At 48.6% G+C, this 14,708-nt stretch overlaps 8 protein-coding genes across 8 annotated transcripts; 6 read left to right on the forward strand and 2 right to left on the reverse strand.

Annotated features, from left to right (window-relative positions):
- Window positions 1-645: 645 nt before the first annotated feature.
- Window positions 646-2,534, forward strand: rlmA (SRF-type transcription factor RlmA; the record flags this gene model as incomplete). The annotated part of the gene is made up of 3 exons (XM_056877941.1): window positions 646-701; window positions 763-919; window positions 978-2,534. The coding sequence occupies 3 exons, from the start codon at window positions 646-648 to the stop codon at window positions 2,532-2,534; spliced, it is 1,770 nt and encodes a 589-aa protein (XP_056726521.1).
- A 717-nt stretch (window positions 2,535-3,251) lies between these two features.
- N7487_010212 (GFA family protein) lies at window positions 3,252-3,838 on the forward strand (the record flags this gene model as incomplete). Its single annotated transcript, XM_056877942.1, has 4 exons — window positions 3,252-3,303; window positions 3,355-3,401; window positions 3,459-3,522; window positions 3,588-3,838. 4 exons carry the CDS (start codon window positions 3,252-3,254, stop codon window positions 3,836-3,838), a joined length of 414 nt encoding a protein of 137 aa, XP_056726522.1.
- A 215-nt stretch (window positions 3,839-4,053) lies between these two features.
- Window positions 4,054-4,542, forward strand: N7487_010213 (uncharacterized protein; the record flags this gene model as incomplete). Its single annotated transcript, XM_056877943.1, is given in 2 exon segments — window positions 4,054-4,415; window positions 4,431-4,542. 2 exon segments carry the CDS (start codon window positions 4,054-4,056, stop codon window positions 4,540-4,542), a joined length of 474 nt encoding a protein of 157 aa, XP_056726523.1.
- A 709-nt stretch (window positions 4,543-5,251) lies between these two features.
- On the forward strand, window positions 5,252-7,149 carry N7487_010214 (fungal specific transcription factor domain-containing protein; the record flags this gene model as incomplete). Its single annotated transcript, XM_056877944.1, has 3 exons — window positions 5,252-5,959; window positions 6,016-6,638; window positions 6,696-7,149. 3 exons carry the CDS (start codon window positions 5,252-5,254, stop codon window positions 7,147-7,149), a joined length of 1,785 nt encoding a protein of 594 aa, XP_056726524.1.
- A 259-nt stretch (window positions 7,150-7,408) lies between these two features.
- Window positions 7,409-9,011, reverse strand: N7487_010215 (MFS transporter; the record flags this gene model as incomplete). Its single annotated transcript, XM_056877945.1, has 3 exons — window positions 7,409-8,064; window positions 8,116-8,653; window positions 8,724-9,011. 3 exons carry the CDS (start codon window positions 9,009-9,011, stop codon window positions 7,409-7,411), a joined length of 1,482 nt encoding a protein of 493 aa, XP_056726525.1.
- A 244-nt stretch (window positions 9,012-9,255) lies between these two features.
- N7487_010216 (uncharacterized protein) lies at window positions 9,256-10,192 on the reverse strand (the record flags this gene model as incomplete). The annotated part of the gene is made up of 4 exons (XM_056877946.1): window positions 9,256-9,616; window positions 9,678-9,772; window positions 9,829-9,957; window positions 10,013-10,192. The coding sequence occupies 4 exons, from the start codon at window positions 10,190-10,192 to the stop codon at window positions 9,256-9,258; spliced, it is 765 nt and encodes a 254-aa protein (XP_056726526.1).
- Window positions 10,193-11,282: 1,090 nt separating this feature from the next.
- N7487_010217 (SDR family NAD(P)-dependent oxidoreductase) lies at window positions 11,283-12,232 on the forward strand (the record flags this gene model as incomplete). The annotated part of the gene is made up of 2 exons (XM_056877947.1): window positions 11,283-11,979; window positions 12,033-12,232. 2 exons carry the CDS (start codon window positions 11,283-11,285, stop codon window positions 12,230-12,232), a joined length of 897 nt encoding a protein of 298 aa, XP_056726527.1.
- Window positions 12,233-13,412: 1,180 nt separating this feature from the next.
- N7487_010218 (putative aminotransferase) lies at window positions 13,413-14,708 on the forward strand (the record flags this gene model as incomplete). The annotated part of the gene is made up of 1 exon (XM_056877948.1): window positions 13,413-14,708. One exon carries the CDS (start codon window positions 13,413-13,415, stop codon window positions 14,706-14,708), a length of 1,296 nt encoding a protein of 431 aa, XP_056726528.1.

The following is a 14,708-nucleotide window of genomic DNA, read 5'->3' on the forward strand; positions in this document are numbered from 1 at the left end:
TGGAGGGGAAGACTCCACTGTGACAAGCTGCAGGGACAATACTAACTGTAGTTAGTCGTAATCGGTACTTTGTAACCTGTCCTTCAACGCTGAGACAAAAAAGATAAATATAGAATCCCGGCGCCTAAGGCCTGGCTGAGTCAGCGAGTAAATCTTCTCAGGTCCTCCTCCCTCGATTCTATCTTTAGAATCAACCTTTCCTGCATCGTCAATCATCCTTTCTCCGCTCCCATTTACTTCGTTATTTTTTTGGGTTCCTTTTTGTCGCCCCTTAAACCTTTCCCATCTCCTCGGGTTCACTGTTCTTTGAACACCGGGGGGTCTTCATTGTTTTCGAGTCGCGTCCAGCCCCCTCCTCAACTATTCTACAGGGTTTCTTACATTGAAACCACGTTGATTTCTGGTTTCGGCTCCCTTTGTTGACTAGTCATACCATTCCTCAGGTATCCTCGTGCCGAGTCGAACTTTCTTCTCATATACTCGTGTGCCACCGTGTGGCTAGGATCGCCATCGCGTCGATTCTACATCTTGGCTAATTAAATCATAATCGCGCGAGGTATCTCGCAAGTCGCTCCGCGACTTCCTGTACCTTTTATTCTCAATATTTCTATCGGTGCGCAATTGATGCGCCCGTAATTATCCATCATGGGTCGCAGAAAGATTGAGATCAAGGCCATCAAAGATGACCGCAACCGCTCAGTGTATGTTGAATCATCCCACTTGAAGCATTCTAGTCGCTAATCGGAGATTCTTCGGCCATAGCACGTTTCTGAAACGAAAGGGGGGTCTGTTCAAGAAGGCGCATGAGCTCGCCGTCCTTTGTTCCGTGGATGTAGCTGTCATTATTTTTGGCCACAACAAGAAACTGTACGAATATTCATCATGCGACATGCATGATGCTCTTGGTCGCTATCAATATGTGGGTAGAACTTTCCTCGATCTATCCCGAAATTCTCTAACTGGTAGTTATTTCTCAGTTTGGCCCTCCCCACGAGCATAAAGGCCCGGAAGATTTCGCGGGTAAGCGAGATGACGATGATGAGGAAGATGAGGCTTCGCCGGCTCCCGAGGACATCCAAGCAGTTCAACAGAACCACCCCGCCATTCCCCCTCACCTCCAAAATCAGCCCGTCTTCCAGCACATGAATCATGCACCATCCGCGTCACCCCCGATCCATCATGCCATGACACGTCATGGAACCCCGCAACCCCAAGGCACTTCGCGTCCCTCCTCAAGGAATCACATCCGCCGGGTCAGTTCAAATCTAGGCCCCCAGCAACATGGTACACCTCCACCGCCGCCACCCCCTGGCCCGCAGAATGGAGGGTTTACGTATATGCCGAATCCATCTATGTACAATCCGAATGTTCACGCCATGAGCCAGCAACCTCGACCAGGACAGTTTGCGCACTATGGACACCCACCAGGACAACACCAAGGAACGCCTCCTATGCACCAGCACGGTTTACCGCCCCAGCAAATGCCGCCACAGCATCAGGGCCAACAGCATTTCCAACAACACGGCCATCCCGTAGGAATGCCTCCGGGGCCCCACCAGCACGTGCAGCAGGCATATATGCAGGAGCATGGGAGAAATTCGATGCCTCCAGGATTCGCACCTGATAGTCACCAAGAACGACCTGGCTCGGAGCACCCGCAAGATGATTCTTCTGTGATGAAAGCAGAGCACAGCCAATCGCCACCCCAAATGAAGTCGCTATCGAAATCACGGAGTATTTTCACGCCTATTGATGATCGAGGATCGGTACTCGCCCGCCATTTCGGAGCCGGGGCAGGATCATACGAGTCTCACAATAACAACTCTCTCAAGGTCGAAGCACTACCGCAAGCCTCGCTTGGTTCCAAATCAATGCCCGTCAGAGCTGCGACGGAGGCTCCTCGTCCAGGACCAATTACTTCGACACCAAAAATCAAACCACCATCCCGAACTAACAGCGGACCGTTGCCATCAAAACGACCGCAGTTGAAGGTGCAGATTCCTAGCGAAACCTCCGATGGTGGCAGTGCCACGGCCGACTCGTCACGCGATTCCGCCGGGAATAAAACCTCCACGCCTGCGAAAGGGAGTGCTGAAAATGGTCCGCCAGGCGTGGTCTTACCCCCTCCGTCGCCATCAGCCGGTGCAATACTGAGTGCGGGAGCGCAAGGGCCTCCAAATCCGTTTGCGCGACCGCCTCCCCCCGTTGCTGCAGCGCGAAACGACTCTTACGGCAGCAATAGTGGAAATCCGAACAATGGGAATAACTCGAATAACATCGAAACACCCATATCCGCCTTGCCGAGTCGCTTCGTATCCGATGCCCTCCTCCCATCACCTTCCAGCTTCTTCCCCGAATGGGGCTTTGGCCGGTCCGGCCCAGACTCCAACATGCTGCCCAGTCCCCTCACCTTCCCGACTCCGGCAGTGCAAAGCGGTCCTAGCTTTTCTCGAGAAGACGAACAAGAGAAGAAGAGAAAAAGCCCCGACAGTGGATCCGCAGGGGAAGGTACACATAAAAAACCGAAAACCTGATGATGATGCTTGGCTTCCCTTGGGGAATTTGTCCCCCATACTGTAAAGTGCTGGCATTTTGATCAAGAGACCTGTCCGTATGGACATCCAGTCTCACTTTTCTTGTCAATACCCCATACCTCTTTTTTGCCCCGGGGGCATTTGAATGTTCTCCATTTCTAGTTCGATCAAGCTTCGCAGTCCATGTATCCTCTCTATACCCCGGTTATTGTCATTCCTTTCTTTCACCATTTTTCCTTCTGTCTTATTCCCTTTACAATGACATTTCTTACTGGATCTTGAAGTGATATACACCAGTGCTGTCTTGTGTCAACTTTTTACCTTCCTTTATTTTCTTATCTCTTGATTTTTCTAATCTCGCGCTTTTTTTTTTTTGCAAAGACCTGGCGTTGGGTCTGTTTAACTGCTTTGACTCTTGGATGATGTGCATAAAGCAGGTTCTTGTTTCTAGGAATGATGCCAATCTTTTTTTCTGCCTGCTCATGTCTATTCCTTGCCACACTATTAAACAGTAAACTTACCACTTGCCTGATTGAGTAGAACCCTTAAACCCCTCACTTCGGTGTTCGATCGAAGATCAAATACCGAAATACCGAAAGGATATGAACAATGCGAAGTATAAAAGCCTGGCACCAACCCCGCTTTTGCCACTTTGATTCCACCAAGGTGCTTCTTCACAAAAACTAGTATACATACTATATCTATCCTGAACTCAAAATGACTTTCACTGGAAGCTGCATGTGCGGCGGTGTTACTTACGCCGTCGAAGGTATATCAATTGCTCGAAATCTATATACTTCAAAAGCTAACAGCATACTAGCCGACACTTACCTGGCCGCCCTGTGCCACTGCACCGACTGCCAGAAGGTAACACACAATACTGATATACCAAGGAACCTGAACATAATCTCTAATGCTGAATAGTGGTCCGGTGGTGCATTCACTTCTAATGCAGTCGTTCCCCGTACCAGCCTCAAAGTGACAAAGGGTAGATCTTCACCTTGCACCAAAATCAACTTCTTAGTTTCTGACCCTTCTCGCTTTTTTAAACAGGTACCCCCAATTCCTACGATGCAGTTGGTAACAGTGGAAAAATCAATAAGCACTTCTTCTGCTCTACCTGCGGTTCAAGTATCTACACAGAACTGGAGATCATGCCCGATATGACTTGCGTCAAGGCTGGAACACTCGACGGCGGGGAGGCTAATCTCAAAGGAAAGGTCGATGTCGAGTTCTATGTTAAGGACCGTCCGGCTTACCTTGCTGCTGTTGAGGGTGCTAAACAAGAGCAATTGCTTGGTTGATTTGTTTGATATTGGTCAAAACATGTTCTATATCCGAGAAGAATATATTCATTTATTCATATGCCTCACTTGAGACTCTCCATAGAGGCTCCCAATATTTTTTCGATCGTCTAGTGTCCTTATGACTATTTAAACCCTCGAATTCCTAATTCCACCCTCATCCTCATCCCCTTCTCACCTTTCATTTCTAATCAAATAGCAAATAACCATCAACCATGACATGTTTCACCATGACACTACGAGGCCAATACACCGCCCGTCGCTTCCCAGAGAGCGCAATGATCCACCTCATCATAGAATCATCCAGCGAGTCCGAAGAAACCGTCTCTCGAGAAGTCATCTCGACCTGCAACAGCCTCCGCAAAATCCTAGAAGCCCTCTGTCTACGAGAAGAAAACGGAGCCGTAAAACCCGAAGCTGCAGTATCGAGCATCTCTGCCAGCCACATCCACGTCGCATCCAAGGACCCCAATGCAAACAATTCAACAAAAGACCCCAAAGATAGACCCCTCGTGCACAACGCCACAATCACATTCTACGCCGTCTTCTGTGACTTTAACGAGATGCACAAGTTCATGTAGACGCTAGATAGATATCGCAACGCGAGACTAAATAATGTTTCCTGGTACCTCACCGATGCTACTAATCACGAGGTCGGTGCGCAGGCGCGGAAGGGGGCTTTGCTCGATGCTGTTATGAAGTAAATTTTGGTTCTACAATATCTAGGAACATTTCAAAGTACCCAATTGAATGGATTGGAAATCCAGTTCAGCCTCTTATTCTGTTTTTTTTTTTTTTTTTTTTTTTTTTTTTTTTTTTTCCCAAGTCTCCCAAGCTATCTGACAAAGGCCATGAGGAGAGCCCAATAGTAAGACCTTTCGGACCTCGCGTGCCGAGCCCCGACTATCGTTGGTCTCATAACCTTTCATCACTTTCATCTGAACTTTTCATTTATTCTGCTCCAATTCATCTCTTTATTCATTCATATCATAATTGACATCATCCCAAGCACTTCTCGTCATGCAAAAAAGCAGGAAACGCTCTCGTCTCAGCCCCGATATTGACTCTGTAACACCTGCTTGCAATCAGTGCCGGTCGCGTAAGGTGGGTGTTCTTATCAACAGAGTAGCTATATGGATTATGTAGTAATTTAGTGCCTTTCAGATTCGATGTGATCGTATAAAGCCAGAATGCTCGACCTGTCACAAAGCTGGTGTCCCCTGCGACTTTTCCGCCTCGTTTAAAAGAACGAATCCGGCCAAGCAACTGTACAACCCACTACGATAGCTTTATTCCTATGTGAAGATGAAGAATACTAATTGAAACAGGGTGCAAGACTTCTCGTCAGTCCTCGGCCGGTTGGACCATGTAGATCGATCACTGATCCGCCTGTCTGAACAAGTTGAGTCGTTGATGGCAACGTCTACTTCCAGGGAAGAGCCATTCCTCCTGCCTAGCACCCAAGACCACCATGAATCAGGCACCAACGAGCTGAAAGGGAACTCGAACGCAAATTCAATAAGACGGGGTTTCTTGACGGGGGAAAGTAGCGAGCATCCGTACGGCTATCCCGCCGCTCTGTGTTTATTCCGCGCCTCGCAGAAGTTGCTTAAGACAACCCTTTCTACCAAGTCCCCGTCTCTCACCGGTCCCTTAGCAGGAATCTCGCAAAATAGTGGCTTACGGCCATCGCTAATGCGTCATTATGAGACTTTTCCGTTTCGAAAGAGGTGTGCCGATGGGCCCATTTCTGGGGATCAACAACCTATCTCGGCGCCTCCTCAGGATGTTGTGTATTCCCTGCTCGATCGCTATCTCAATCACATCAACTTCTTTGTGCCAGTGTTTGAGGCTGATGATTTATATGCCGCCATCCGAGAATGTTTCCAATCCGATGGCCCTCCCATCGATCCCGCCTGGCTGGTGTGCTTGAACAGCATTGTCCTGTTGACGTTGCAGTTGGATTGCCAAGTGGCCCGGAGATCCGACTTCAAAACCAACCCGTGGAGTAGTAGTTCACAGGTAATTTCGGACGCCTTGAACAACTGCTATCGAGCCCTAGACGACCCGCACGCGCTGTCGCAGCCAACAGTCGTCAACATTCAGGCTCGCATCATGCTGGTAAGAGAGGCGGTCCTATAGATGAATCATGAGCATAGTTGTGCTAAATTTTGCAGGCTCTGGTGACACGAGAGTTCTTTATCACTTCGGCATTCGAAAGGGCTTGCTCTTCAGCCTGTCAACTTGCGCGGTCGATGGGGCTCTACCGGTCTGTGGGGATGGATGAGAGCGCGCTAAAATCCCGTGAGCGACTCTATTGGATCTTATACGGTATGGACAAGGCCCGGGTCTTCTTCAGTGGTAATTCTCCCGATCTGCATTTCTTTGACTCCGAGTTTCAGCCCCGAATATCTACCTCGGATATTCCCCCTGAGGTGCATTTCCATGCAATCGCATCACATATGATGACTGTCTGGGAGGAAATCTACATCGGCCTATACTCAGCAAGAGCTGTACGGTCAGGAGCGAGTTACCGTAAAGATCAAGTGCATCGATTGCAACGTCTTTGTGATGAGTCTCTACCTTTAATCCCTCCACTGCGGTCCCACAACCCCGGCCTACGTCTGATGCAGCTGGAGATAAAATATTGCTATCATGTCAGCAAAAGTTTGATTCACCGTTGCGATCAGACGGTTGAGGGACGGCAGATTACGCACGATCATGCCGTTTCGGCCCTTCAAATTATGACCGATGTGTTCGAGGAGCCTGTGACACCAAGCAGCTGCCTTGTCCTGGGCCGGTAACTGCGCTCGCATCCCCAATATCCAGACCCCCAAAGCTGATAACTTGTCGACAGGATGTTCCAGAATTACCCGCTGGTTGCATTCCACGACCTGTGTGTGCGATACCTCACAGGAGATGGGGCGGCTGACTCTGCGGCCATAGTTCCACGAATAATGAACCTTCGTCGTCAATTGGGCTCCATAGATCATCAGGAATTATCTAGCGCATATGTGACGAAGCTTCATCAGGGAGTTGGTTGGTGCACCGACTTAGTTAGCATTGTTTTCGAGGCCGGTCAGAGTTGGCAGCCCGCCCCATTCCTACTGACCCAGTCGGCAACCAATGATTCCAGTGATCCTCAGAAATCTGTGCCGGTCGGTTATGGCTCTGCAGCTGAGTGGCTGGAGAATAAGGATAATCCAACCCAAGAGCAACCATATTCCCTCGGATCGTTTCCATCGCCGGATTACTTCTTTGACCCTGCACTTTTTGAATCTTTGCTTATGGAAGGACATTTCGCCCCGTAGAATACACTTTTTATGATAAATCATAATTGTATTTCATTTATTAATTATGATGCTCGCTTAGCCATGAAGCTGTACTGTATCTGAGCCGCCATATAACCGTAGCACTACACACACCCTTGCTTTCCAGTACCAAAGACCCGGCAATCACCTAACCAAATACATATCACAGACCTCACATGAAGTTGTGAAGACCACATAAAATCCGGATGCAACATTCTCTGCTTCATGTTATCCCTCACGACTTCTCTAGTGTCATCTTTCAAGTTTTGTTGGCCGACATACGAGACCACATCCGAATTTTCTGTCCATAAAATAAGAAAACAACTGGGACAGGGGCCAAAGCGACAGCTAAAAACGCTAGAAGGCTAGTTGCCCAAGGGAACCCCAGATTGTGGTACATAGCATTAGCAAAGAGAGGAAACCCGGCCCCGAAGCAGCTTCGAACTACCGTATTAGCAGAGATCGCGCTGTTCGCATAAATAAGGTACACGTCGACAATGTATTTTAAACCAGAGATGAAAATGGCAAACATCGACGACGACACCAGCGCCGGTGCCACGATTTCCGCGCCCCAGGAGATATGGGGGTTGCTGGTCCACGCGAACCAGAACAACCCAATGGGCAGTCCAATGGCGCCGACAATCATAGGCGGCAGGCGACGCTCTGGTACAGACTTACCTGAGGTTGAATTTACCTGGCGCGCGAAGATCGTAACGGACCAAGTGAACATGCCCACCAGCCCGATGATGATCCCGACGAACAGACCCAGGAAGGAGAGAGACCCGATCTGAGGCTTCCAGCCGCGTTGCTCCACGAACGAGATGGGGAAGCCTTGAAAGAAGAGGAACAGTAGCCCGTACAGGAATCCCATATATAGTGTGACCAGGATCATGATGGGCTCTGTTGCAAGGAGAACTATATGACTGGTCAGAGGAGGCAATGATCAAAGTCCGTGTGACTGCTTACTCCAAGGGCGCACGAGATACACCTTCACAAAAGAGTTCATCGTCGTTTCGCTTTCCTCCTCCTTACTATGCAACGCCCAGTTCTTCGTTTCGAAGCGAAGTCGAGCCGCTTTGGCTGTGAGTAGGGTCGGACCAAAAGTCTCAGGCAGAACGAGCACGGCGAAGATTGAAAAGCTATAAGCTACAATCATTGTAATCCACATGGTCCATCGCCAGCCGAGATAACTTTGAGTGATGAAATCACCCACAATGGGACCAATAACGGGGCCAACGAAGGCCGTGGCCACGAAGCAATCTAACGAGATTCCGCGACTGATCGCAGTGTTCCATACGTCTGTCAAGGCACCGCCTGTCACGGCCATAGATGACGCACCAAAAGCACCGCTAAAGAATCGCGATATCAGGATTGTATAGAAATTCCGTGCGAGGGCGATCGGAATGCAGAAGGTTGCGAATAGCACCACACCGCTGAGAATGGGCCATCGGCGCCCGTACTTTTCTGATAGAGGGCCGAAAATCAATGGACCGGTGATAAATCCCTATACATAGAAGGATATAATCGATTAGCTATGGGGTTCTGCTAGGGAATGTAGAGAAAGGGGGCCATACAATTAGAAACATGGTGGTGGTCAGAACGGCCAGCTCGGAGCTGACATGGAATTCCTTCTCCAGCGATGGAGCAGTACCGCTCATGACACTGGAACCGATATTGACAACCAAAGGCAGCATAATGAGCACAGAGCTGACGAATAATTTGTACTTTAGGGACCAGTTATGAGGATTTTCGGGGTCGTTCGGGCCGTCCCATTCTACTATCCATGCCGGCTGTGGGGGATCGGGACCCTTTTCAACACTCTCAATGCTCTCAGCATTCTCGGTAGAAGAATTGGTCGACATTTTGTGTGATTATGATTGATGTTGGGTGTGGTTGAAGGTGTTTATCTATATGTGTCTGACATCGGAGCTCGGCAGCCGCGCCCGAGTTAATGATATGCGTACGCAGGGAATCATCAGTTGTGATCCATTGATTGATCGGGAGTACGGCACATATCTACACGGAACTGATGGGCATAATAGTATACTCCCGGGGGTAATAGCTGCATGTAGTCACCGCTGGGTTTCTTGTACCCAAAGTCACTCCCTATACCACCATAGAGGCAGCAAGCATAACAAGCCCACCAAACCCGTCCATTCCCTCGCACCACTCTTCCCAACTTGCAGTAAACCTTGCTGGGTTGTTCGCAGTAATAGATGTATGGACCAGCGCTGTCCCACCGTGATTCTCACCAAGTTTGACTAAATCCCCGCTGCCAGTCAACCCAAATTCAGCCTGAACTTCCCCTTCTCTTTGGCTTTCTGACTTCCACGCAGCCTCATTACCTGCTTCCCAAAGCTGTTTCTTTGCCGGTAGGGGTGCGAGAACCAGATCTGTGGGTAAATTGCACATTGTTGCGGGCTCAAAGTAGAACAGCATGTTGAACACTTTGTAAACAACAGATAATCTAAAGGGTTAATCAGCGTCTGTATGGTAAATCTAGTACCGACTAGTACTGAGAAACAAACCGTCGTCTTGATTCCTCAAAAAGCCAATCTTCCCAACTTCCGTCGAGACTAAAGTTTCCCGCAATATCACTTTCAGTTAGCTTTTGAGCCACAACCTATGTTATATCATTAGAACCATGTCAATAGAGCGTGAGGTCCTGCGTATACTCACTGCAACCGCCGCAATTAAAAGTGAATCGAAGCCATTGTACTCCGTTTCTCCGTCGTCAAGCCGTATAATGATGTAAATAGCCAGGGCTTGCATAGCAGCAAGCAGCTCCCATTTCGACAATGTCGGACCCTGGGAACCCTAATTAGCCTCTTTTGCATTAACATCTGAACACAACACCTCGCACCTCATCGCACATTCGTTCACACTCCATGCGCACATTTCTCCAGAATAGCTTTCGATTTCCTTTCATATCACCGCTGATCATGTGCACCAAATTGATGCAGTTGATTAGTGGTTCCATGGAAAACTGGGAATGCACTAAGGATGGATGGATAAACGGTGGAAGAGAGTTGTGGCGCAGCATTGTGAAAACATAAGATTTTAGCGTATGTAGCAACAGCTTGGCTGTTCGTTCTATCCCAGCGTTGATCTTTGGTCTTTTGATGAGTGAATGGGGCTTGGGCGTCGGGGATGCTGGCATTGACCAATTGGCAGTGATAGGAATATTGATTTGAAATTCTTGGTCAATCGGAGGCGTGATTGGAGAGACTGGAGAACCCCCAGTCCAAGGATATAGGTTCGTCTGGCTTGTATGGAGATTCGAAAATTCCGCAAAGTTGTAATCTGGTACATCCCAGTTGAAATATTCGCGTGCAAGATCTGTAATCTCTTGGTCTACAACAACAAGCTCATCATGGCGCATAGTATCTCTATTCAAATCTGCTTGGCAATTAGAGAGATTCAAGGAATCGTTGTCCTGGATAGCAAGTTTTTGAGATTTCGGCGACTTTGAGCTATACTGGCATTCAATGCCCTTGGCGGTGCATCTCGAGCACTTGGGCCACTTTTTATCGCAACGTGTCTTCGTTTTTGCACAAAAGTGACAAGACCTGGGTCGAGGAGTATGCCCAGTGGCTCGAGACCGACAGTAATACCCATGTCTCTTCAGCGTGGACTCTATAATCCACTTAATTTAGTAAGTTGGGGGACCAGTTTCTAGTAGCGGTGAAACTTGCCCTTATCGAACGGTTTGTTACACTCAGTGCATCGCAAGACGGATTGAGTAATTTTCTCGGACATTTCAATTTAGACCGTCGTTTGTATATCCCGGAAATACTTCATTGATTGTCCTATTAGGAAAGGTCCATCGGGGCTGTCTGGGGATGTGAGGTCCTGGGCGGGGTATTTGTCAGCTCGGACGGGACATTTTGTAAATGCCGTGATTCAACGACCCCGAACATATCTCTGGCCACGTTAGTGAACAATTGTCAGCAATGCTATCTACCTAAGATTCGAGTCAATATTGTAATTCCGATGAACCGACACTGGCAAATTGCCAAACCCCGTTGGCCGAAATGAGCTACACATATAAGAATGGACGCTGTCCCTCAGAAAGCATACTCTCCATCAACAAGCAAAAACAATATTTCGATACATAAATACATTTTATAGCCATGGCAGCCCCGTTCCCATCCCCGACCACAAAATGGCACTCGGAAGCCTACCCTTCTATATCCCCCAGCCGACCGGAGCTTTCTGCCAAAGGCAGAACACTGGTAGTGACCGGAGGGGGTACAGGCATCGGGTCAGAGACTGCTCGCCACTTCGCCGAAGCAGGCATATCTCGGATCGCCCTCCTTGGCCGCAGAGAACAACCGCTTCTCGAGACCAAAGCCTCCATCGAAAAGACATTTCCCAACGTTGAGGTATTCGTGGCCCCCACCGATGTCACGAACAAATCCCAAGTGGACGCAGCTTTCTCTAAATTCGCTGGTGACAGACCAATTGATATTCTGGTTAGTGGTGCAGCTGTCATTGGGCCGCAGGAGGCCGTGGGAAATGTCGACAGCGACAGGTTCCTTGAAGCTATCCAGGATAACCTGAAAGGTTCGCTGGCGGTTGCCCAGGCGTTCCTTCGCCATGCATCGCCTGATGCCGTTGCTATCGACATCAATTCATCTGCTGCGCATGTGAATTTCGGTCCTGGGTTTGCTTCTTACAGCGTCGCCAAATTTGCTGTATTCCGACTTTGGGATTCTCTTGCCTTTGCGAATCCAGGTATTAGCGTGTTCCATATCCAGCCTGGTATTGTGGATACCGCAATGAACAGAGAGGCTGGAGGTGTTAAAGCTATTGGATTTGAGGATCATGGTAAGTCAATGTTTGATTTCTGATCAGGGTGAACATGAAGCTGATTTTTGTAGTATCTTTGCCGGCGAGCTTCAGTGTCTGGCTTGCAAGCCCCGAGGCTCGCTTCTTGAAGGGCAAGTTTTTGTGGACAAACTGGGATGTTGATGAGCTCAAGGCTAAGGCCAAGGAGATTGAAGAAAGCAATCAGCTTAGTATTGGACTTGGCGGATGGCCTTTCCAGGATGCCAGCTGGAAGTCAACGTGGAAGGCTTAGCCTTTCCTGTTATTCTGTTTTTCCTGTATTCTGAGGATTGTGCTTTGGCCTTAGATTAATTAGGACAAATTCGGACTAGCCCAACAGCAGAGTATCAATTCAAATTTGTATTTCTTTTTCTTGACGTCAATGCCAAGCTTCGGCGTGAAGCTATGATCCTCCCCACATCAAAAGCCGAACACCGAACTACAGAGACCCATAAATTTGAATTGCATAAAACACACCCAATCCAAACCTCCATTCTACCTCTGGCCATACATCAAACCCCGAAACCCAAAAAATATTCTTCATTCACACCACATCACGCCGCACAGCTTCAAAATAAACCCCACGGCACAATTAAACACGATATCCTGAGGCATAAAATTCACCCCACTAGAATGCCGACACGTAGGCCTCTGCGGATACGCCACAGGATTCAAAGGCAGAGGATCAATTTCCTTAAGTTCCACAGCCTCAACTTCCTCCAAAACAATAGCTGCTGCATACTGGTTCGCCTAGATATTCCCCGCAACTATATAGAAACGGTATCATGGATGCGAGACTTGACGAGCTGAATAGAGATATAGCTGCAAAATAGTAATCCCAATCAATGTGACACTTTCAGCTCAAGGCAAAATAATTAGGATCTACCGCCAGGTTGGGACAACATTTAGAGTGCTGAACGACTGTGCATTTGCCTAGGCTGCTGACTTAGCTCGTCCTCAGGTGATCAGGTGATAACGCCGACCTCGGGCGCGGGTTGAATGATTATGTAATATTATGACTTGGCGACTAAAAAGCGGCAAGGGTGTGCACTGAAAAAGGGAAAGCCATTTAGAGCCTAAAAAGTCCGGCGTATATGTATAGGTGGAGTTCACTCCCGGGACCCTGGCGCCCCGGAACACGAATTCTCAATGAGTTCTCTATGAAATGGTGGTGAATAAGTGAATAGTACTCCGTACTCCGTACAGAATCTGTTGGTAGAATAGGACCCACTTCGTATACGCCCTTCGGGTATGACAATCCATATCAATCAGCCCTTCACATGGAGATACGCAGACTTACCATTTCCGGCCGACAGTAACCGACCCTGTGGATATTTGAAGAACTTAATTTACTAATTGGTTTCAACTCATCCCCTACACTCACTCGGCCTTGTTTTCAACTTGTGAAAAACTCTTCTGAGACAACCTCCAAAATGACTCAATCAGTTCTCTCCCGCCGGGCACAAGATGTTGTCGACGCAGGATCCGAGAATCCCATGTGGGATGTGATGAAGGATCTGTGGGACCCATCCACAAACCCGAACGGATATGTCAACGTGGGCGTAGCAGAGAACACCCTGATGCACTCCGAGCTCTTGAAATTTATCAACAAAAAGCTCGAGCTACCGGCAAAGTATCTCACATACAACGACGGCGGATGCGGCTCTTTCAGATTGAAGGCCGCCATCGCCGCCTTCTTGAACCACAACCTGAAGCCAGTTGTCCCTCTCGAGGCCAGTCATGTCATGGCGACTAACGGCGTCTCGTCTGCGGTCGAGCATGTTGTGTGGACATTCGCCGATCCCGGCGAGGGAGTCCTGCTAGGAAGACCGTACTACGGCATGTTCATTCCTGATATCTCGCTGCGTTCAGGGAGTCCTGTGGTTCCTGTTAGTTTCGGTGAACACGATCCTCTCGGCCTCGACGGCGTGGATAAGTATGAAGAAGCGTTGCTGGAGTTCCATCGAACGACGGGAAAGAAAGTCAAGGCTTTGATTATAGCCCATCCTCACAATCCGCTCGGACGATGCTATTCCAGGGAAGTGCTCATTAAGTTGATGCGGCTGTGCCAGAAATATCAGATCCATTTCATCAGTGATGAAATTTATGCGCTTTCGGTCTTTGAAAATACCGTCGATGAATCTCCACCACCTGTCAAATTCGAATCCGCCCTCTCCATTGATCTGACTGGCATTATCGACCCTCGTCTGGTTCATGTCCTCTGGGGTATGAGCAAAGACTTTGGCGCAAACGGTATCCGACTCGGTGTCATTATCTCCCAGGCCAACCGAGATGTTCACGCGGCATTGACAGGCCCGGCGCTTTATTCTTATGCTTCTGGAATCACGGACCACTTGACTTCTCTCATGCTTGAAGACTTCGAATTCACCACTCGGTATATTCAGCAAAATCAGAAGCTGCTCTCAGAATCCTATGCATACACCGTGAACTACCTGAAAGACCACGGAATTGAATATGCAACAGGATGCAATGCGGCATTCTTCGTCTGGATGAACCTTGGAAAGAAATACCGCGAGCTTCACCCGGAGGATGAAAGTGAGAATGTCGGGGAACCGGTTATGCAGCGCCTTTTGCAAAAGAAGGTCTTTTTGGCTAGCGGCTTTCTTTTCGGGTCTGAGAAGGATGGCTGGTTCCGAATTGTGTTTACTCAGGGCCATGACTATTTGAGAGTGGCTTTGGAAAGGATACACGCGGCACTCGAAGAATAG

This window comes from Penicillium crustosum, assembly GCF_028827405.1.
Source record: "Penicillium crustosum strain IBT 35664 chromosome Unknown utg000004l_segment0_segment0, whole genome shotgun sequence".
Lineage (NCBI taxonomy): Eukaryota > Fungi > Ascomycota > Eurotiomycetes > Eurotiales > Aspergillaceae > Penicillium > Penicillium crustosum.